General features: G+C 35.5%; 1 protein-coding gene across 4 annotated transcripts; it reads left to right on the top strand.

Moving 5' to 3' along the window:
- Positions 1-42: 42 nt before the first annotated feature.
- On the top strand, positions 43-23,773 carry TRAPPC13 (trafficking protein particle complex subunit 13). Of its 4 annotated transcripts, none has more exons than XM_058043417.1 (13): positions 43-160; positions 6,572-6,640; positions 7,504-7,603; positions 8,176-8,260; positions 9,548-9,675; positions 9,804-9,876; positions 13,059-13,103; positions 15,489-15,506; positions 17,709-17,842; positions 18,957-19,155; positions 22,447-22,547; positions 23,205-23,352; positions 23,445-23,773. In XM_058043417.1, the coding sequence occupies exons 1-13, from the start codon at positions 115-117 to the stop codon at positions 23,547-23,549; spliced, it is 1,251 nt and encodes a 416-aa protein (XP_057899400.1). In that variant the 5' UTR covers positions 43-114; the 3' UTR covers positions 23,550-23,773. The 4 variants fall into 4 exon arrangements, with proteins under 4 accessions (XP_057899400.1, XP_057899399.1, XP_057899403.1 ...); XM_058043416.1 differs by having other exon boundaries at positions 23,202-23,352; XM_058043420.1 differs by lacking the exon at positions 15,489-15,506.
- Positions 23,774-24,416: the final 643 nt, after the last annotated feature.

Raw genomic sequence — 24,416 nt, 5'->3', positions numbered from 1 at the left:
CCCTGGGAGTTGTAGTCCCTTCCGCCGCGCTGCAGCCTGGGACGGCCGTGCTTGCCACCGCCGCAGTGTGCGTGGCGCCTTCCGCTCCGCTGGCCATCCTGCGGGGTGAAGGCCATGGACGTCAACCAGCCCAAGCAGGAGCATTTGCTGGCTCTGAAAGGTACCAACAGCGCGGCCCCACCGGTTGCCACCCTCCCGGCCCCGATTCAGTGGTGAAACTGCGTGTCTGATCCGCAGCCGAGGGTGGTTCTCCCCCCGGTTTAGAAGGAGGTGGAGCGGGGAGCGGCCCGGCGCTCAGGGGCCGCGGCGCTCGATGCCCGAGGGTACAAGGCAGCGCTGAGGGCTGCTCTGCCGTGCCCGAAAGCATAAAGGAGCGCTGAGGGCTGCTCTGCCGTGCCCGAGGGCACAAGGTAGCGCTCTACCGTGCTGCGCTCACCGCAGGGTGTGCACCTGGCGTGAGGGGCTCAACGCGGCTGCCCGGCTGTGTCAGTGCTTTGCATAAGGCTTCAAAGAAAATGTTCAGCTATAATTTCCTTTCCAGTTCTCCTGCTGCCTCTTGTTTGTTTGTTTTTCAGGACGAGAGGACACAGTGTTAAACCGGGTCAGGGGAGGTTTAGGTTGTGCGTTAGGAGGGCTTCCTTTGCAGGAGGGGTGATCAGACACTGGCATGGGCTACCCAGGGACGTGGTGGAGTCACCGTCCTGGAAAGTATTTAAGGAACGTGGACGTGGCACTTGATGCCGTGGTCTATTTGACAAGGTGGTGTTCGGTTTTACGCTGATTCTATGATCTCAGACGTCTTTTCCAGCACAGTTGGTTCTCTTAGGATGGCTATTGCCCTTTTCACTTCATGCTTAGTGTGCAATTACGAGGCTTACCTCCTTGATTCAGGGATCACAGAGTGAAAATACAATTGTGTAGGTCACTTGCATGCCTCCAAAAGTTATGTAGCTATCAAGAGAGCCCTGTGAAGAATTTGATAATTTCTGAATCATAAATGCTGCTAGTTATGTACATGTAATGGAGAGCTGTTAGAATCTCACCTCTGCAAGCATTCTAGATCAGTGAGACTGCCCAGGTGGATAAAGTAGTGCAGGTATGAGTGATTTCAGAGACCATCTTCTCGTTTTAAAACTCTCCTGGACAAAGTTTTTAATGATGTCTCCATGTGTTGGTAAAATCTGTTAACCATAAATCAAAGCCCAACGAGCTCTTTTCATGTACATATACACACATGCAATAAGGGCAAAAAACATGAGAACGTGAAAGATCAGCAGCTCTCAAATGTGTTTTGGAAGTAATTAATTCAAAGTAAAAAGCTTTATGATGGATCATTTCACTTATATAAGAAACCAGTGCCATCCTTAGTTTTGTATTGAATTTAATCCAGGTTGTAGTTTTTGTAGAAGTGGGGAAGATATGGGGATTTATTTGCATTGTGACTGTATTAAATAAAATCTTGACAGTGGCAGTCCTAGATTTTGTTATTTTAATACCATCTGTGTTACTGCTCTCCATTCGGGATTGTGAAATGATTGCAGAATTTTTGTGCACAGGGAAAGGGGGAGAAGGATAGGAAATAGGAGAGCAACACTGTGCATGTTTTACGTATGTTTCATAATAGTGTAGTTCTCCCTTCACCATGCTTCTGAATTTAATATCATCTTTGTATGGAAATATAAAGACTTGGACAACTTAATAAGTTGCTTATTAAGCAAAAGTCTAATAAATTAAGAAATTATCAGTTCCTTAAGAATTAAAGCTTAGTTGCGTGTAATGCTTGGAAGCTTTGAGGCTAAAAATGTGTAGTTCTGATACAAAATGAAAGCAGGCACCTTTAATTTGCCTAGAACACTTCCCTTTTAACGTTTCACCTTAAAAATTACTGTATCAGTTGGCACTATTTTGGGAAGGGTTTCTGTAACATATATGTTTTCTAGTTACTTTATGTGCCTCTGCTAAAAGTGCTGATATAGAGGAGTAAAACACTTTAGAAAATTGTCTGCTACGTTTGAGAAAATAGGCAGAAGTAACGGTGTGTCTTTTAGCATGCATCACGACAATATGACCAGAATAGCGATGGATGGCAAGTATGAGAGATGGTGACAGTGAAATAGTTCTCTTGGAAAAGGACTGTTTTGAGTAAGCAGTGAGCATGTGGATAATGTTTAGCGTACTGAAGTTACACTGGTAATGATGGAATACAGCCACTAATGTTCAGCCTAGATAAAATGGAATGTTCTGATATATATCTCATGTATTTATACTACCTATTTCTTGAAAAATATCCTAGCAATGTTTGTCTTAATATGGTAGTATCTCATTGTTTTATAATACTTCTGCTTTAGGTCCTGTTTTCCACTGATCTATGCATCAAGGGGCAAGGAAATTCTTGTAAATAAGATGTTTCAGTCTAGATACAAGAATCAAAGAGACTGTTTTCCTAAGAATCACTGGATTCCTTCTGTTCAAGCATGGAAGTGGTCTTGCACTATCGACCACATCAGAGAGATGTAATAAAACTGCAGAAATTTGCAGAAGCAGCAGTGAAGGAGTTTCCCATTCGCCAGTTACCAAGATTTGCACCCTGGTTTCCAAATGATTTACACAGACTTCCCCTCAAACCAATAAAGCAGGCACCTGTTATTTCTTGTGAGGAAGTGGAAGAATTGAAACAGCTTTCTACACCTTCAGAATATGTTACAGGATCTCCTGATTATGACTGCACAAAAAATCTCCTTGAGTTTCACTCTAGCATGAAACATGGTCCGACTTTAATCCAAGCACAGGCTGTTCACAGAGCAATTAACTTGGACTGTCAAGGAGAACCACCACCTAATGGAAAACAGAAATTGAAAAGGTCTTGGAGTGTCTCTCTCCCTAGAGCTAAACTCAGAGAGAAGATTCATCCTTTATCTCAAGAACTGCAGAATAATTTGGAAAGACTAAAACTGCATGCATTTTGTAGAGCCAAGTGGACAATTGAACAGTCTCTTTGTAAAAACCAGAATTTGGAGGACATATGGGTAAAATTGAATAGACTCATTAAACAGAATGAATTGCCATCTTGCAATGCTACTATCCAAAGATCTGTGGGACAGATATGGGTTTTCTGTGATATATTATACTGTGAATATGTTAGAAATATTCTCAGGGAAAAGCTGAGCCTTACAGATAAAATGAATTTACTTGTACATAAATATGGAATTATATTTAGTTTATAACTTCAGATGTAATTTAATAATAACATTACTGTCAGAAATACTAAAGTTTTTAAACACTTTAGAATGTATAGACATTAGAATAACTGATAAATTAACAGTAAGAATACTTATGTTACTTTGCTATGGTTTTCTAACTGTAATGATGTATTTCTTTAACTTTGTTTTGCCTCAAGACTTATAGTTCTGTTAAGATTAGTAAGTTTCTCTTTGGCTTAGTACTTTGTTTTATAGCTTTTCTCTACCTTGGTGGTCTGAAGTAGAAATTCCAGACTATTGTGGCAAGCTATATCAGATAATAAAATTAATGCTTTCAATTAAACAAAGTATGTCCTCTCTGCTTCATTGGAATTAGGAGAAGGAAAGATGTTTTTAAGTGTGTTGTAATAATTGCTATAATAGCTGTAACTGACATTAAGATTTTCAAGATCTGATTATCTCCTGAAAGTAGTCTGTGAGTTTTTTTAATGATGGCATATCCCTCCCATGAAATACAAACTTACTTTATGTGGGATATATGCACTGTCTTAGTAATGTTAGCTATATTTTCACAGAAGTATTAGTGATAGCTTCAGTGGAAGCTGTGGGCTGAAAAATAACGAACAACTTAGTAAGTGCTGCTTTATGCCTTTGATAATTTCTTTTCCTGTTGTTTCTGTTCTTTTGTCTCTAATTATATTTGGGAACAAGAAAACACTAGCTTCCAGGTAAAAGTGAGGAAATTAAGAAATGAGACATCTATCTGAAACCTCTTTTTCTTTGAGAATTTGAATGCCTTTTATGGTCATAAAAAGCAGAGTTCAGGATGACTTTTTGTCTTCTAAAAGAATGAAGTGTTCCAAGGTCATGCTGTCCCTGCTCATTTGAAACTTTGGAGGGTCAGTAGAGAAATTAAACTGGGATCAATATGACTGCAAGGTTATGCATTTGCACTTCTACTACTTCTAGATAGTTTTGATGTAGCTGGAGGTCAAAGTCTGTAGCATCTGGAAAAGGGGGAAAACAGCATTTGTAGATTATTAGATTGTCATTATTGCCACTCACACCAAAGTGTGCATAAGCATAACAGGGATCTCTCTGTAAAAAAAAAAGTGAATCCCCCTCGGACTTAACATTCTTATAACATCCTTGTGTTGGATAATTATATTTTATTGTAGGCATTACAATTTTTAAGATAAAAATTTCTCCATTTGAGTCACTGACATGTATTTTCAAACTTTGACTGAATTTTAAGACATTTGTAGATGTCTTATATTTATGTTTGAGATGTTTGTGACATTTAATATGACTACTTAGCAAAACTGATGCAAAATGCTGTCTAGACTGCATTTTAACTGCAGTATAGCTGAGGGTTGTTATGAGCTTTAAAGCCTATATAGTCAATTTTTTTGCTGACAGTATATTTCTGAGCTCAACATTAATCGTAACTAAACTTTGTGCATCAGCATTTTTAAAGATAAAATGAAATAAAATGCAGTGTGGTCTGAGTTCTATTTTATGTATTTTGTATCTAGGATCTTGGAAGAGATGATACATTTTCTAACAATAATTTAGTACTTCTAATAAATATGATAATATATCTATCATAGTTTGTTTTGACTTCATTCTGTGATATGACTTAACTTTTCCTTTAGAAACAGCAAATACTAGTTATACAGGCATAGTATGAATTTGAATAAAATTTGATAATGCCAGTAATACAGTCTCACTAGGTTAATTTGATATACTGACAAAAGTGCTAAACAAACATTTTACTAAACAGAAGGAGAGATTGTTGTCACTGTAGGTGCCAGCTTTGTGCTGCTTTGGGTTGGCTCGTGTGTGAACAATGGTAGATGCGCTGCTACCTGTGAGCACCTCAGCTGGTAACTGAGGTCTTGTAAGAGTGAACACCATGTTTGATTGCTCTGCAGAACTACTGCAGTCTTGGTTAGCACCAGGATACAAGCTGAAATCCAGGCTCTCATTTTGTTCGCTTTGAGGAATGCTTAATTCATAAGCATGTGTAATTCAGTATCTTTTCTTTGTCATTTTCAATGTTGAATGTGGTTCACTATTTACTCTATTTTATATATCTTGGGTTTTGTTTAATATACCTCGTGGTTCTAAGTCTTCAAAGGTCCATAGCAAAGAGAATGTATTCTCTCTTTTTTCATGTGAAAAGTGAGAATTCTTTTTGTCAGTGCTAATTTGCATAGGTCTGCTGTATGGTAGCATAAGTTCTTGTGAACCAAGATGAGCCACTGTACCCAAATGTCTGTCAAAGTAATTGAATACTTTCTACCACTGGGAACAGTGAATGCTGTCTGGATACAATAGCTGTACAAAAGTACAATAAAAATAAACCCACCATAACTGTGTCAGTGCAAAGGTATTGATTAACTTGTTGCAATCAAGAGAAATCCTTTTGGTTTATTTTTTAGTTTTAGATGGTGTTATGTTTGTTAAGTTTCAAAGAAAAAAGCCCTAACGGTTTTTACATATTCAGAGTAACACAAGATTACAAATGCTCAATTTTGTTTTATATGAATGCCTTCATGATAAGCTATATGTAAGTTTAAGGCCTTTGGTAAATTTGAAGAGGGAGAAATTTTTTTTAAGTAGTAGCATCTTAAATCTGTCATTTAAGTGAAAATAATATAATTTTGAGTGTGAGTTAAAATAGCCTTTTAAAACACCACTTTCTGGAAGTAGCAGGTTTTTAATAGGAAAATATTAATGATTTTGATTTTGTCAGTATCAATAAAATAGCTTTGTTATATTTTCATGAGGTTTTTGTGCTGGTTTTACTGGTTCGAGGTTAAAGTTTGTGACTTAGAGAAAAAGCAGTGGTATAAATAATGAGGGCTTTTAGTATTGTTACTCTACCTTGTGAAAGTGCTATAGATTGAGATGTAAATGCAATTTCTAATAGACTGGTGTTTGACTGAAAGGGTCCGTATGAGTCGTCATGTCCCATTCTAGGGCAGCAAGGATCACAGGATAGGCACTTAAGCTGGAAAAGTCTACAAACAAATGAAACGGACACATTCTGAAGACCACAAAGCACTTAATGCTGTAGCAAGTGTAAGACCTCTAGCATATGAAATTGAAAGCAATAGATGAGTAGGTTAGTTCACCAGGATAGAAAGCAAGAAGAAGCAATGACATTCTTGGATCTTAGAATAGCAGGGAGGGTTTTTTTGTATTGCGAAAGGCCATGTGATTCTTTTTGAATCTGGGACTTATTTGGTGGTAGTGATTTGTTGGGTGGTTTTTGTTTTTCTTGTGGAAGTTGAAAAACAAAATTAAAAATAGTTGTTTAATTGACCAATTTTTCTTTTTTTTTTTTTTTTTTTTTATTCTTGCAGTGATGAGGCTAACCAAACCTACCTTGTTCACTAATATTCCAGTGACTTGTGAAGAAAGAGATTTGCCAGGTAAGTCTTTTCTACTGACTGATTATTCTGTGTGTTTTACATATAGTGTGACCATCTAACACTTGGAGGAGTCATGACCTCCCATAGACTCTTACTTGAAACAGCAATATACTTAAGATTTGGTAATAGTTGAGGGAAAGTACCAAGGTGCATATAGCTCTTGACTTGTATCTCTGAAAGATTGGTGATGATACTCAAACCAACACGTGACCTCAAAGTCTGAGCAATTGATATACACACTGAAATGCATTTTTGTGAGAGAAATGTGTAAGTGGAGAAAGCTTGGCATTACTATATATATTTTTTTAATTTGGCAAAAAGGCCCTGATGGTTAGAACCAACATATGAATGTTCTGTGGAAAAACAATCTTGCAATAATCACCGGTTTTTAGGTGCATTATGCTTGGTGTGCTGTCATGAATTGGAAATCCCTGGGTTATCTCCCAGAAATAGTTGAAGTCTTGAAGTCAAGTATAAGAGAGTCAAAGGAAAGATTCAAGAAGGAGGGTTGTGTAGAAATAAAAAAGCAAACAGGGGAAGAAAGTAAGCGAGGTTGATTACTTTTGTTATGTGATGTGGTTTAGATGGAATTTCTCTCAAAATTCAGTGTTAATTTGAGCAATGGATTGTGCACTTCAGTGTATATATACTGAGTAAATTATTGGACACAAGTGTCTTGAAGTTAAGTTATAACTTACCAACAGGCTTATGGATATATGTTTCATCTCTAAACAAGTTTATTGTAAAAGAAATGTATCTAAAATAAACTACATCTGAGTAAGTGATTATGTGCCTAACTTAAATGTAGACAAAACTTTGCACTTAGCAAATGTTTAATTAATAGGAACTTGATATTTTTACAGGTAATCTATTTAACCAGCTCATGAAAGATGACCCTTCTACTGTAAAGGGGGCTGAAACTTTGATGTTAGGAGAAATGCTGACTTTGCCTCAAAATTTTGGGTAAGAATAAATGATTCTAACTCTAATATGCAAGGTTTACGATTAATTTGGTTTAGGATTCATACTTCTCTTTCTCTTTGAGTACCATTGTTTTGCAACAAGATGTTCAGTCATTTAAAAAATAATATGTGGCTCGATTTATAAATATATATGTATATTCTGCCTGATGTTTCTTGTCTGTAGCCTGACTGAACCTTATATGCATTGAAAGTTGAAAGAAATTTGCAACTGTGTGTGAATTTCTAAGATAATGCACTACTATAAATCATGTGTTATACTAACAGAGTTTACTACTGTAGTAGTTGATTTTTGTGGGTACTGAAATCCATCTTCTTATTCCTGCTGGGCTTTTAGCTAGAAAAAATTCTGATTTGTTCTCTTTTAAAACTGTTTGTCTTAGAAGGATGATTTCAGAAGTATGGGTATGCAAATGCCAGTTGTCTTCTGCAATTTGATCTGGCAAATGTGTATGTGTGTGAACTTAAAAATGTTTCAGTGAAATGTTCTGGTTTTTAATAACTGTTACTAAAAAAATCTTTTTCTTTTTTTTTTTTTTTTTGCCTGAAATACAGAAATATATTTCTGGGAGAGACATTTAGTAGTTACATTAGTGTGCACAATGATAGCAATCAAGTTGTCAAGGACATACTTGTGAAGGTAAGTGAAGAAAAATCCACTTATAAAATATTTATAAAAAAATAAAACACAATTAATATATTCTCTGACAATACATTGTATGTTTAATGCTAATACATAGACTTTAGGAAATATATGTCCCTTTTTCCAATCTAGAAAATACATCTGGAAATTGGAAAGAGTAAGAATAGAATTATTGTAATAGAATTATAATTCTCTAATAATTGCATAAAAATAGCAATTATTATAGAATTCTTCAAAGATTAAAATGAAAAACTAGGATTGTGTGAAAAAATGGATTTATTACAGAATCATAGTGTTTAGGTTGGAAAAAACCTCTGAGGTGACCAAGTGGAAGTGTTAACCCAGCATTGCCAAGTCCACTGCTAAACTGTGTCCCTAAGTTCCACATCTGCACAGTCCCCTGCAGAGATGGTGGCTCAGCCACTTCCCTAGGCAGCCTGTTCAATGCTTGACAACCCTTTTTGTGAAGAAATTGTTTCTGCTATCCAATCTAAACCTCCCCTGGTGCAACTTGAGGCCATTTCCTCTTGCTCCAATTGTTTGTTACTTCTGAGAAGAGATCAGCTCACAGCTGGCTATAGTCTTCTTTCATGTAGTTGCAGAGAGCAGTAAAGTCCCTCTCCTGAGCCTTTCTTGCCTGACTAAACACCCCTACCTCCATTGACCTTCTTTGGACATACACCCTTCTATTTAAAACTTCTCTGAACAATTGGTGTAGCAAAACTTCCACAGCTAAAAAATGGAGTTACATTCACTTGCCTTCACTTTCAATGAGATCTTCAATTCCCTGTGAAGCATACACTGATCTGTATATTGTATTAATTATTTTCTAGAGAGTTGGGGTTTTGTGTTTACTGAAAAATAAAGCAGAGTAAAAATTACAGAAGTCATTGTGTAACTCAATGTAGAAATAGCGATTTTTAAGCTGTATGGTAAAGGACTGGACTATTTATATATAGCTTTTTTACAGCTTGTCTTTAGCTTTGTAAGTATCTCATAATATATGTCCCAGAAGGTGTCTGAGTCAAGAATATCACAGAATATTCTGAGTTGGAAGGTACCCACAAGGATGAGTAAGTCCAACTCTTAAGTCAGTAGCCCACACAAGGATCGAACCTACAGCCTTGGTGTTGTTCTGACCAACTGAGCTCTTACAATATCTGTGAAAGCATGTACGGTACACAATGCACAGTAAGACCTTGTACTTTATAACATAAGTTACTTTTCTTTAACACAAGTTAAACAGATGTAGTTCTAACTTATGCTTTGTTTTTCCGTTCCCAGGCTGATCTTCAGACAAGTTCTCAGCGTTTGAATCTTTCAGCTTCTAGTGCTGCAGTGGCAGAACTTAAACCTGACTGTTGCATTGATGACGTGATCCATCATGAAGTAAAGGAGATAGGAACACACATGTAAAATTTTAACTTTTTCTATTAGTAAATGAGCTTAAATGAAACAGGAGTGTATGCATGCTATTCTGCTTTTGAAACAGCACAAGATTTAAAGTAAAACAGCTTTTTTTAAAATTTGTTTTTTTCAGCTTAGTTTGTGCAGTAAGTTATACTACACAGACTGGAGAGAAGATGTACTTCAGAAAGTTCTTCAAATTTCAGGTATTTCCTGAAGTATTTTACTCTACTTTTAATAAGCGTGTGAGTCTAGAAGACACATTTTAAAACATTTGATACTTCATAAGCACTTTTATGTACCAAAAATCTGTTCCCTTTTCAAAGTGAACCATTAAGAGCCACTGCTTCAAACTTCACACAAACTGGTGTTTTCCAATTACCACACAGTTAAACATCTCAGAACTAATAAATATTGCATCTAATAATTTTTACTAATTTATTGAGAAAAGGATGTGCTCTTAAATAGTCCCTTTTTACAGCAGACAGTTCCATGACTATTTTTAAACAGAACAAGTATTGGTCATTCTGGCTTTGATACATCCAGTCATTGAGCTTGTATTGTAAAATTCTGTTTTTTCTTTTGGTGTGTGTAACCATATTAAACTGGAATTAAATAGTTTGGTTTTTAGAGGAATTTAAGGAAAGAAGTCTATTGTGTCATATCTGATACCAACAGAATTTAAACCTGTTCTTCCATCAGACAAGTATCAAGACTTGCAGTAAGAGTGAAAGGAAGAAACTAATCTGTGGGCTGGTTCTGGCAAGAAAGAGACTAATGTGTATTTCATGGATGTTTAATTTTTTAGAGAAATATATTGAGACTTGGATATTGGTGGACTAATCTTCATGGGATGGAGGATTACATGACATGCTTGACTGAATACATTTTTAGATACTCTGACAGAGCATCTGCTAATGCAGGAGCAGCATATAGTTTCATCCTAAATCTGTTTCAGGGGAGGTTTGGGTTGGATACTAGGAGAAGGTTCTTCACCTGGAGGGCTATTGGACACCAGAACAGTTTGCCTAGGGAAGTGGTCACAGTGCAAAGCCTGACAGTTTTCATGAAGCATTTGGACAATGCTGTCAGGCATATATTCCTGGAGGTTGGACTTGATGTCCTTGTGGTTATCTTCTGACTCAGGATATTCTATGACACTATGGGGTAATTGCATTTCACTATTTTCTAGTATTTCAGAAAAAAAATAATTTCAGAAAAAAAATAATTTCAGTCTTTAGAAGGTTAAATTGCCATGTTTTAGAAAGAACAGTTGAGTGCTGTTAGTAGTCATGGGCCTTGAAATGCCAGGTATTGATTAATCAAAGGTATATCCTGACAATCCTAGGTTCCATGTAAATTTTTGTGTTGCCCTCTCTCTGAAACTAGCATTGCTAGAGTTTCTTCATCTTTATTGAGGTTAATTTTCATCTTTGTGTGCTTTGTCATGCTTTCCATATAACATTACTTCCCTTTCCATTTCTCCATTCTTTTCCTTTGTTGAGTGTTCTGTTTCTCTGTCCCTGCTAGGCTTTCTATGATTGCCTACACATGCATGTGCAAGCTTCAGATCTCATCTTTTCTCTGTTCCCTAATGTTCTTCTTGTCAGAACTTCATACAAGATTTGTTTCCTTTGGATTTTGTATGCAAACTTATTTGTGCAGATTTTTGGGGGTTCTGCATGCATGTTTAATTGCCATGGTTTTCAGCTGAACTCAGCACAGGCAACTGAATTGTCAGAACATTTGTAGCTAGCTTTCAAATGTGAAGCCCTCCTTTCAAAGATTGTAGCATAAGTATACATACACTTCCTTATAAATATTCTAATCCATTATGAGAAAAGCATTGCACTGAGAATTTTGGCTGTTAGTTTTTAAATTTGACATAGAGACACCAGTAGGAAACCTGAGAATGAACAAAAAGGAGTTTTACAGAAAACTGAACTGTGTCTTTACAACAGAAATTCATGGCTGCTAGTGATTGAGATGTCAGTAGCTATTTTATAATAAAAAAATACTCTTTTACAGATTCTCACATTTTTCAGTTACATTTTCCAGCATCTTTTAAGCTGAACTGGTGTTACTTGGTTTGAATCAGCTTCTTTTTTAAACCAATATATGTAGTTTTATACTGATTGATAGTGCCGTTCTGTTCCAAAGCTTTCTCTAAGTAATTAACAGGATTATGTTTTCATGGATAAGAAATGATTCCTTCTAGGATTGGGTGGTTTTGAACCTCACAATAATTTTTTGTATTTTACTGGAATGCCGGTTGAAATTTACTGCAATAAATGGAAGGACTGTTTACCAGAAGAGAGAGAAAAAATTCAGCATGTTGGGAAATTTATAAGCTCACTGAAGAAATGTACTTGACAGAAAAAATCATCTTTCAACAAAGACCTAAATTAAATTTTTTTATTAATTTTTTTGACTAGAGAAAGATAATTATGAATACTTTAAAGATTTGAACTTTATGCATTTATGCATTTTAAAATGATGAAATATCTGTGAAGACAACTTTTTGATCTTGAATTCTTCAGTGCTAAAAAATTTGTTGACAGCTTGGAACATTAGAGGTCTCTCAGGATGCAGTGATATGCAAACAAAAACAGTTTCCCTTTGTAATGAGAAACAAGTGTCTCCAGAAACAGAATTTGAATTTGGTTTCTTGCAAGTATGATAGAAGATTATTTCTTTCAGTTACATCACTTTATATATGCTTTGTATTTGAATGTGTGAACTGCAGTAGCTTTATGCACAAAATTCAAGCATTAAGAACCAACACTTTGTAATCATATTTTATATCATTGAGTTTTCGTCTTTTACTGATTGAATCTCATGAGATGAATATGATTTATTAATTTATATATTATTATTTTCTTTAATTTCTTGAAACCATTCCATTTTCAAGGCGGAAGTGAAGGCTAAGAAAGCTAAGCAAATGGATAGTTCTCTGCTTCATTTATGTTCAGAGAAGCCCTCAGTAACTTTTGTTACAAAACTCTGAAGGACTTGTAAATATTAAATAGTTCTTGCTCACAGCTGAAAGCAAATGCAGGACCAAGGATGGATATAGTGTTATTTTAAACACACAGATCTACTTAGAGCACTGGATTTGGGCAGTTTTACAAGAGGTCAGTGCTTGGGTGGAGAATTACTTGTTTTCAGTATAAGGAGACTGCTTAGTAGGAAAGCAGTCAAGTGTGCATAAATAAGAAGAAGCTAGGTTTACTCTTGAGTGATTCTGTCATATATGCACCTGCTATGTGTAAGATCAAAAAGAAAAATAACACTTTTTAGTAAGAGAACCTGGTACTTCAAAAGAGTCTGTGCCAAAGATGTCTGAAAAACCAATTGTCAATCTGTCTTTTTTTTCCATTTCATTCAGGTTCTTAAACCACTAGATGTGAAAACCAAATTCTACAATGCAGAGGTGAGAACTGTGTATATTCAGGTTTGTTTAGGCATGCTGGGTTTGTTACTTAGATTAAATTCAAAGAGCTTTGTAAGTACACCTTTCTGAGAAAATTGATCAGTTCTAATGGAAAAACAGTCCTAGATATATATTGCATAGTTTAAAAATAGATAGGCTTTTGATGAAGGGTAAAAGAGATGTCAGGATCTTAATGTAATTGACTAACAATTTTGCATATATTCCAGTTTCTCTTGTACTCAAATACTTTCAGTTACTGCTTGTACGTTTAGGCCAATAGACTACTTACTGTAAGAGAGATTAATTGTTCATAAAGGAGATGACAGTTTATCAGAGTGGGGAATATTTAAATTTAAATTACTTAAATTTAGATCTTCCCTATGTAACTATGACCCTTCAGTTCAGTAATTTAAGTTGTGGCTTGTGACAGTTACACAAAGTGCTTCTAAACTAAATGACCTTATATATGTCTTGTATATTTATTTGGACATACATACATGTCTGCCTTTGTCTCTTTATGGGAAGAATTTGGTACATATCTTTAGGCCACAGGTTTCAAACTGTACATTGACCAGGTGTGAGGTACCTGAGCAGGACTGGAGCATAAACACATAGCACTGGCTGAGCCCTTTATAGAGCTACTATTATCTGTAAGTGAGAATGTCTGGAAATTTCTTCTGCTGTGATTTAAGAAGAAAAACAATTCTAAGAAATGAAGTAATTTCTCTGGGAGCAAAATATATCTCTTATTTAGTGTGTGGATTATATTATTGTTTCAGCTGTAAAGTATGTGGTAGGGAAAAGGGGAACTGATACCTTAAATGGTCCTGTCTCTTTATACTTCATGTGTAAAGTTTGTGATGAAGCACTTCTCTAAGGTAATTCTGGGCAAACTTTTTACATAGATAATTTTTTTTATGGTTTTCATAGTAGTTATACTGACCAGTCTTGATAAGGGTCTTATTTAACTCTTAATTAGCTACCAATTCTTCATGGTAAAAATCTATGAGAAGCTTTGCTCTTTAAGCTGGTACATGTGGGTTTGGGTTTTGGAGGTTTTTTTGCGTTTTTTTCTTTTCCACTATAGAATTTTTAAGAGGCTCTTTGATACCTTTTGTTCTTCTTGGTTATGAATTTATGCAACTCCCATTACCATCTTACCCATTCAATTTATTGAAAAAAAAATTCTAAAATTATTTTGGATGATCTTAAATGAGCAATTTCCATTTGCCTAGCAAACTGGTATAGTAGCACTCCTGTCTAATTTCTGAAAGTATATAAAGTGTCGCTATGTCTTGTGACCATGGAATTCAATTAACTTCGAAATACCTAGAAATAAGTATGGTTAGCAGTTGTGTGTGATGCTGCATTGCTGTGAAAGCACCACAAAATTTATCCTGACTATTGTCCTTGAGACCAGGGGAGAAAAAAACGGTACGTGTCAGTTATTAGTTAACTAAAGATCTCTAAAGGTTGACTAACCAGTTAAACTTATTTTATCATTAAAATTACGGATGTGATGCTGTCTATTCATAATGTCTGTTACTAAAATTTATTTCTATTAATAGATTAATGATAATCCATAATTTAATTTCTTCTAAGACTTGGAATGATGCTGAACCTTAATCTTTTTGCTTATTGCTTATATTGCAATAGTACCCAAATGAAGTTGATCACTGAAATTTATGCACAGAACACATGCCCTGTTGCCCTAACCTGCTGCAATCCCGGGACTGAATTACTCTCTCACTGACTTTAATGTGCCTTGAAAAAAGGCACTATAAAAGGTTCTGTTCCTGCAGGCATGCACAGGGAGGTAGACAACAAAGTTTGCAATTGAAGTTGGGTTTTTGGATTGATGAATATTCTAAAAAGAGTTTTTCTTGATATTATGCCAGATTTTGTTATAACTTGCAACATAGTGGCTTTTCTAAGAGAAATTACCACATTATTTTTGAGACATTATATATGAAGATACTTAAAATTATCTATAACGTGACAAGGACTGTTTTTCCATTTCATGTACAACCCATTGCATGGATTGAAATTCAGGACAAACTTTAAACTTACTCAAAAAACTAACTCTCTCTTTTTTTTGAGTCAGTTTATTCTACCATATCTTGTCAGTGACTTGTGTGCCTTAAGCTCTACTTTGGATTGGTTCTGAAGCAAAGCTAGTAAATCATGTAACCATATAAGTTATTAGAAATGTAGTTGTCATCTTTGTTTGCATCCATTTTTATTTGTTTCTGTCTTACTAATGCTATCTTGTTTAAATGGTGCAAAAAAATGCAGAAATGCATTTTGTTTGGAAGTTAGCCTCCTTTTTCTTTAACATTTAACCCTAATTTCTCTAATGTGTTCTTTTTTTTATTTTCCCATTAGAGTGACCTCAGTTCTGTGGTAATTTTTATTTATTTTTTTATAAATATGTATGCTTTTTTAATTGCTTAACTATCTCTGTGCTCGTTATTGACATTCTTTACAAACATAATGGAAAAGCAATGTTTGTTCTGCGTGTCATAAAGGGATGTGTTCTTGTCTTTATATGTGCAGCTAATCATTTAAATGGTTAGCTCTTTCTTTAATACCCATTGTTGAAACTAGAACTTGATACCTCCAGATTCTTGTGGGGGTCCTCCAATAAAATACCTCAAGAAAATTTTATTATATATATATTATTTGAAAAAAGAATTTATTTCCTTCTAAAATGTTTCTGGTTTTGACCCTTGGAAATGTAGGTTTCACTACAGCACTGCTTGTGTAAGCTGTGAGAAAACTTTTCACATCTGGTTGGAGACAGTGGGTTTGAGGAGAGAGCAGTGGGTTTGGCTAGTTGGAACTGCACTTCACAATTTTAACTGCATGTAACAGTTGATTGAGTTACTTAGTTACTTCTGCAGTATGATTTTACTTAAAGGCGTGCCTTGTACTAAAATAAACTGCATATTTTGACAAGTTTGGTTTTTTTTTAAATATGTAATACTAAACCAAATTAGGAATAACACAAAACTAACTTGCTTTTTCATTATGCTGCTTGTTTTTTCTTTTCCCTTTCAAATTAGCTTTTTTAAACTTCTGCCTATGGTTGCTGTTTTGAAAACTACTAAAATTTGGGTAAACGGACACTTTGAGCAATGGATTTATGGGATATAAATGGTATCAATTCAAGTGGCAGTCAGGCAGTAGTAGTAATGATTACTAAGAGCCATGTTTTAGTTCGGGTTATTTCCAGTTCCTACAAGCATGAAGTGTCTCTGTAACCTGTTGAGGTTGCACAGTTTTCATTACTGTATAGATGCTGCTTTGTATTTAATTTGTTTATAAGGCAATATAAAAAGTTACACAACCATTCTGTATTTCTCCTTCTAACACAATTTTTTGAGACTAAACATATTTTGGCTATTTTGTCACACTTTTATTTTGTAATTTACAAGCAGGACTCCATTTGTATAAAGAATAATTTATTTACACTGATCAAAAAGAAACTCTTAAGTTTTGTTCCACCTTCCCCACAAAATGCTTTCTTAAAATTTATCATAACGAAATACTCAAACTGCTTCAATCTGAATCTGTAGAATGAACTATTTTAGTTTATTTAGTTTATTCTTCTAGGTCCCTAATTTAATGAAGGGACCTAGAAGAATCACTAAATCCAATGGCCTGAATCAGTGACTGTTGTAAATGCAAATTTATTTGCCCTTTTTTTAACTGGCACTTTTTTAATTATGGTTTTCACTTTTCTGGGGACTTGTATCTCTAATAGACTGAGTCTTCCATTATTATTCTATCCTGAGATTTTTAGACATGGAAAGTGACTTCACTAGTCTGCAATTCCACAAAAGAAGTGAGGCAAAAGCTTCTCTAGTGAGGCAAAAGCTTCTCTAAACTTCTGAAGATGAAGTTTAACAGCAATAGACTGTTAAACTTGATCTTCAGAAGTTTAACAGTCTATAGCTTTCATTTTTGTACTAGAATTTTTCCTTCAATACCACCTTGAGGCATTAGCTTCAGATGTTCTGAAGGTAGAGCACCAGTTAAATTGTTGGATGCATACTATATTGGTAACCTTTGGCATGATGCAGCTGAGTGAGAGAAGGGGCTGGATTTTGCATTTTAGCTAGAATGCTGGTATTTAATAATAAAAGCTCAGAGCATGTACCTGAACTGTTTTACTTCAGTTAAAGAAAAACACACACATTTACTTTAATTTTTTTATACAGCTTGATGCACTAGTGATCTGGCTTGGCATGTTCTTATGCACTGCAATTCCTTACTATTTATTCCATTTTTTAAATAATTTGGATAAAAGCTTGAGTTGCTATTAAGTTGATGAAAGTCTTGGGAAATGGTGATTTAATGCATTACAAATAAGCAATAGCTAGAACACAGCAAAATTATCCCACATCCATTGTTTGGCAAGATATCTGTTGACTAACACTTTTGCTCCTATTATTACTGGGATTAAGGTTTTTTCTTGCATTAATTGATTTGATTTGCAGGCATGAACTAAACATGTGTGACTTTTTTTAACAATAGGACTGCCTATTCTTTTTAGTAACACTAATCATATTTTCATGAACTGGAACTTTTGATTTTTTTCAGACAGATGAAGTCTTTCTGGAAGCTCAAATTCAGAATATCACTACCTCTCCAATGTTTATGGAGAAGGTTTCTTTAGAGCCATCTATGATGTACAATGTTGCAGAACTGAACACAGTTAACACAGCAGGGGAAAGGTATGCTTACATTCAGGAAATTTGATTTTGAAATGCTTCATATTAATATTTCAAGAGATACAAGTATTAGTCATTTGTCTATAATAGGAGGATTGTATGTCTGCTTGCATAAAAAGTTCAAAATCCTATCCTGTGTTCAACTGGAAAATTTGTTACTGTTTTCTTTGTATAGAAACTATTCTTAAAAATCTATAATTCTACTTAATAGAGAAGTATCATGCGTAATGCTCAAATAAATTGTAACAATGATGACATAACATGAAAACATACTATTATTTCAGTATCTCCTATGTCAAATTTACTCAGATGTGGTTTTGACCTGACCTTTGTGTACATACTTAGCCTTACAGGACTCATCTGACTAATCCTTGCCTCCTGAACAGTAAACTGCTTATTGTTTTCAGTTGTTCTAATCATGATATATCAAGACACCACTCAGAGTGGATCAGTGGTACACCCTCATGTAGTCATAGAGTATAAAAATTTTTCCTGCTGGAATAAAATAAATTTAATTTCGTTAAACACCATAATAACTGACTACAGTGGATACAAGATCTTGTGAAGTTAACTTTGGCTGTTTGTGCCTTGCAGTTGTTTGGGTTTTTGGAGGTGATGGTTCAGTGCTTCAGCAGTAGGGGCTGAAGTGAAAATTCTGTCTTCTCCTTGCCTGTTGAAGGATTCACCTGCAGCATAATAAAGCTTTGTTTTACCCAGTGTTTGCATCCACTGTAATGGTTTTTCTCCTGAACAGGAATCTTAGTTTCATGACATTGAGATTTACTGTGAGGGAAAACAAATTGCAGAAGAAAAATGACCAGCATTTTTGTTTAAATGCTAAGATGGCATATAATTAATTATAATGTAGCAGAGAGAAGTTCTATGCTATTCCTCTCTCTGGCTGAGAAGAACAGGTAATTTTATTTCTCCATGGTCCTTGGTGCTACATATTTTCTAGAAATCTTTTCTGTTGTGAAAACAAAAAATATTCTATGTGTTTTACCATTATCAAACTATGCATACACAATAAAACTTGTGGGGGATGGGGGAAAAAAGTTGGGTTCTCAATCTTCAGACTATCTGTTTAAATTAAGACCTAATTTTTTTTTCATTTCAGTGAGTCCACGTTTGGTGCAAGGACTTACTTGCAACCTATGGATACACGCCAATACTTATACTGTCTAAAACCAAAGCAAGAATTTGCAGAGAAAGCTGGAGTAATAAAAGGTGTAACAGTGATTGGTAAATTAGACATTGTATGGAAAACTAATCTGGGTGAACGAGGAAGGCTACAAACTAGCCAGCTCCAAAGAATGGTAAGTTTAACTTAGGTATTAATTTTACTTGATATTTTTAAGGAAACTCAATGAACAGTTTTAGTAGTGACTTGGAAAAGGACAAGCTGCTTACTTTCTGAGCCTCATTTTTTATTCACACTTTTCTATAGGTATTGGAGAGTTATTTCATATATTTCTTCAGTGAAGTGTGCATAAGTTAATGGAGTGAGAACTTTGTCAGAATCTAGTAACCAGTGTAGCAAATTACATTTGTTAGAGTAAAATTAACTGCTTGGATACCATTTGGCAACAGACTGACAAAAGAACCTCTTTAAATGTGCCACTCTTGATATGGAAGTTGCTCCCATGTTCATACAGATATTTTAGATTGGAGTAACATTTTTTTATGGATAATGTTATGTATCTTTCACATTCACAGTTTTTATTGAGTCTGTCCTATTCTGGTTGATTTATAAATTGTTCTTGAATTTTGACTTGTAATTACTATCTTGCTTAAGTCAGCTCCACAGTCATCTAATGCTTAAACCTGGTTTGCATCTTCTCACTTGAGGATGGTGAGAGAGATACAGAAGGGTAGTTAAAAAAACTTTGACAGTTGAATCTCAGTCTAAGTTTACAGTCTTTGCCCCAGTCCCCAGCTGCTAGTACATTGAGCAGTTCTGTGGGCAAGTCACACTGACTTGGAACTAGGCAAGCAAACTTAGATCCTGGAAATTCACAAGAAAGTGACTGAAAAGTAACTAAGTCACTGAAATGTGTCTTGATTTTTAATTGAGGTGTTGAATGTGTGTATAAACCCGTGAAATTAGAAACTGCCCTTTTCCTTAAACTTAGTTCCTCTTGTTACTTTGAAACTTGTTGCTTATTTTTAACAATAAATGGTTTCATTTTCAATTGATCTTTTCTCTCATTGCTTTTCCCTCCCCAAATCAATATTGTCTCACTCTGTTGTTGTCATTGTATTGCAATCTTCTATACCTTCTCAGTGATTTCTCATGGGCATCTCCTTGCCGCACTGACACCTGCCGCACTGACACCTTCTTCTTCACAGTACAGCCAACAAACTCCAACTCTGTCCTCAACCAGCTAACCCACTCTCTTGTAGCACTCGTCTTCTTATTTATTGGGCACAGCTGTGGCCTATTAAGGGCAGGCCTGTTCCTAATCTTTGGTGATTAATACAGCTGCAACTCCTCAAGGGTGAGATTGCCTTCTGCATTATTCTCTTACATTCCGTCCCTCCACACTCTGCCTCTCTTTTATTTGAACCTTTGAGAACTGCATGTGAAGCACACATTTCAACACTCCAGGATTAGTTTTGGTCATGCATAATTTTGTACCTTGTGATTAACAGAAAAATGCTATGTTGTGAACTTTGAACATCTGTCTTTATAAAAGCAGCAGGTAGTTGCTTTTTTTCTCTTCTGAGTTGCAGTGTAACTCCCTCTTTTCTCCCCTCATTTTGTAAGTGCTATCAGATTAGTTAATTTCTTGACCTCACCCTTAATCATTTTCCTCTTAATCCATTTGCCAGCACTATAACCATTGCATCCCACCCAGGCCCAGAATTTAACCTCTACTATTACCTATTTACCTAAGTGTCATGGTTTGGAATGGGAGGAAAATTTAGGGAACTGACCTAGTTACAGGTCAGATCAGGAATACAGAAATACTTTGAAACAAGTATCCACATACCATAATTTGTACGTTTGGTTGTTTTCTTCATTGGGTTTTTTGAGAGTGTTTTTTGTTTGTTTGTTTGAATGCGACTTGGTGTTGGAATTCACAACTACAGTCTCTTTGGAGACAATGAACCAGGCAGGTGTCCACAACATGCCAAAAGGTGCTCCACATGCTCACAGGCATTCAATACAGGACCACACTAGAACCAGTCTGAAGTTAAAGAGCATCATTCTTGAGTAGCATAAGTGGGAAATTGTCTAGTTGATTCCATAACCTGAGCAATTACCTCAGTTCTGGATAAAACCTGTTACTCCTCTTATTGTTACTTCAATGCTTTCGCCTCCAACTATGAGTTCTTGGAGGTGTCTCATTTTTGAGTTGAACAGATATCGTGTGGTATAGGTCTCATCTACTCTGATCCTGTTTTGATTTGGTCAGTTGGTGCTAAGTTTATTCTCTAAACTACTGTTTTTATTGTAGGTTTGTGTTTGTTGGTTTTTTTTTCTTAATGTGTATCTGGTTAAAGAAGAGCCTAATGTTAATGGAAAACTACCTGTTGTTTAGCATCATACGTATAATTGTTCCAGTCAATTCCTCCATTCACCTAATACAGTTGAATATATCTGCATTTTTCCAGTGCTGCATAATTACTTCTCTTTCATGCAAGGTTCCAAGTGCATATTGCTTGACTAGTCTAAGTCCCCATTGGTTTGACATCCCGTTGCTTACTCTAATGTCCAGTTTAATATTCTTTCTGAAATGTCATCTATCATTAGTCAGTAGCAAACTTGATGTGACTAAAACCTGTTCCTAGCCTGTCAATCACTGACTTTCTGGACTGCTTTGGAAATATCTTTCAATCACACTGTAAATATAACTTTCACTACAACATTCCTTTATTAGCAGAATTGAAACATATACAGTAACTAAGCCTTGGAAGGCAGGACAGATTTTCCCCCTGTTTTTCCCTCATTATCTATCATTTGTGGAGACTGAAAATCTAAACATGCTTTGTGATCTGCAGGCGACTATTTGAATCAGCCCTGGTTGGTACTAAGTTATTTACTATAAGTTTATTGGTAGACCATATGAGATGTGTTTAGCTCATAGATAATTGACAAGTGTTCATTTTGTGTGACTTTATAACTGATGACAATTAATTATTTTGGCAGAGGCAGAGAGGATCGAAATAGCAGTTTCTCTTGTTTCTTAGGATGGAATAATGGTGGGTTTTCTTAGGATGGAATAGTGGGAATGTTTCTTAGGATGGAATGTAGGGAAGTTTTACTGGTGGTGTCTGCACAGATCTGTTATCTACCTAACAGAGGCCTTAGATTAAAACTGACATTCTCAGGAACTGTACATGGCCATCCAAATTTTAAGGATTTAAACTCTCCTGAAAATGTAATAATAAAGATCATCCTTATCTGATGAATTGTTAAACCTGTGAAGAAGGTGTTCATCAGTTGGGGAACTGTTGTGATTTCCATACTAATCAGAAGCACAGTTGATCTTCTTTCTGCAGGTTTGTCTTACTCCACGCGTCTTCTAGGAAATGAAAACTTCAGTAAAAACTTCAATTTCCCTATCCAATATCTGAGAATACACATTCTTGTTCCTTCCCAGGCTCCTGGTTACGGTGATGTAAGGCTTTCATTGGAGACAATACCAGATACTGTAAATTTGGAAGAACCTTTTGACATTACATGTAAAATAACAAATTGCAGGTAACAATGTCATGTGAATCCCTTACTTTTTCCTGAGTGGGTGAGTTGTGGCTGGTTTTGTTTTATGTTTCCATACTTCCTCCTGAAACTACTTAAACCTGGTCTTTACTATGATTTGTGGCAACACAAAACTTGAAACACAGAGACTAAAAAAAATTTCAAGTAAACAACTACAACTAAAAATCTTATATCATGATCTGTTAATACGGTACTGAAATGGGAGATAGGCCAAAATTCTGCAGAGAAATTCCATGCATCTGTTTGCAATATTATTTACGATTGTACCTCATACTTAAATCACAACTCATTTTAGGGTTGCAAGAATGACATTTAAATGAAGTAATTCTAAATAGAAGTTGAGCCCAGAGACTAAAGCATGTATCTGTCCTGCAGCTACTTCTCATGAAAAGCTTGTAGTCCATCCAAGTATTGTGTTATCCAGTATTGCTAAACCCATTACAGGATGCTTGTGTCAAAGAGACCTGTCTGCAGCTGAATTACTGTGCATCACAATAAATACTGCTTGCCACCTTATAATTATTTATGAATCTTGATTAGTAGTAACATGAATAATAATCAACCTTTTAGATGTCTTCAGTCTTTGAATGCTTAAAAAAGCCCACAGGTTTATTCTTGTTTTTTTATTTCCTCTAGCAGTGAAAGGACTATGGATCTGGTTTTAGAAATGTGCAACACTAATTCCATCCACTGGTGTGGAGTTTCAGGAAGGCAACTTGGAAAGCTGCACCCAAGTTCATCCCTCCATCTTGCACTTACATTGTTGTCTTCAGTGCAAGGATTGCAGGTAAGTCATTAGTACAGTTTTGTTGTAAAATATATGTTTTATAATGTTAACAGCTCTTTCTAATAACTCTTATAAATATTTTCCCCTTCCAGAGTGTCTCTGGCCTAAGACTTACAGACACATTTTTGAAGAGAACATACGAGTATGATGATATTGCACAAGTCTGTGTAGTTTCTTCAGAAATCAAGCAAAGCTGAGGGAAAACAAATCTGTAGTTTTACTGGGGTTTTTTTGACCAACTTCTTGATGTTTTTGCAGTCAACTGTTCTAAAATGAGTATAAACAAAATCAAATCCCTATATAGCTGTAAATGTGATAATGATTATTTTATTTCTCTGAGCATTTCTTCAGTGTTTTCAAATCTTTTAAAACATGCATATACATTTTATCTACTAAAAATAAAACCTTTGAAAAAAGTGTAGTTCTAGCAAATTATATTGCATTTACATCATTGCAGGATGGTGGGGTGAGATTGATAAAAAAGACTAGGATTTTGTGCTTGTTTTTCTTATTTTATTTTTTTTAAAGTATTTAAATCCTTTTAAAATCATGGCTCTGACAAGACTACTTCAGTTCGAAAGAATTGACCTTTTACAGACAGGTTCCTGGAATCCAAATCCTAAAAAATGTAATATGGGGTACCTGGCATGGCAATGTGTTTGCATGGTACATGTATAGCCATAGGAAATAAATCCTGATAAAGGCACGAGATGAGGGAATGCAGCTGGCACTGTTAGAGGCACTTGGAGCTAGGAATTGGAGTATAAGCCAAAGACTGTGTTGGTTGTGGCTCACTCTTTGAAGAGGAAGCAATACAGCAAATCTGTCCCAATTATCTGCTGTCATGAGCAGAGTTGTGCCTCCGTGCAATACAGGACATGCTATCAACAGGCATGGTATTTTCTAATTAGTAGGGAACTGAAAACTAAAATAGTAGAATTCAGGTATTTTTTATTGTTAAAATAAGGTGGTGACAATTATTCTTTCCATCCCAGAGGCAATTAAACAGATTTTTCAGGAAAAAAAAGGAAAAAAACACCCTGCATTGCTCTCTTAGATCAGGT

Source organism: Melospiza georgiana, chromosome Z, assembly GCF_028018845.1.
Source record: "Melospiza georgiana isolate bMelGeo1 chromosome Z, bMelGeo1.pri, whole genome shotgun sequence".
Classification (NCBI taxonomy): Eukaryota; Metazoa; Chordata; class Aves; order Passeriformes; family Passerellidae; genus Melospiza; species Melospiza georgiana.
Note: the sequence above shows the minus strand (reverse complement) of the source record. Positions and strands in the feature narration are given on the sequence as shown.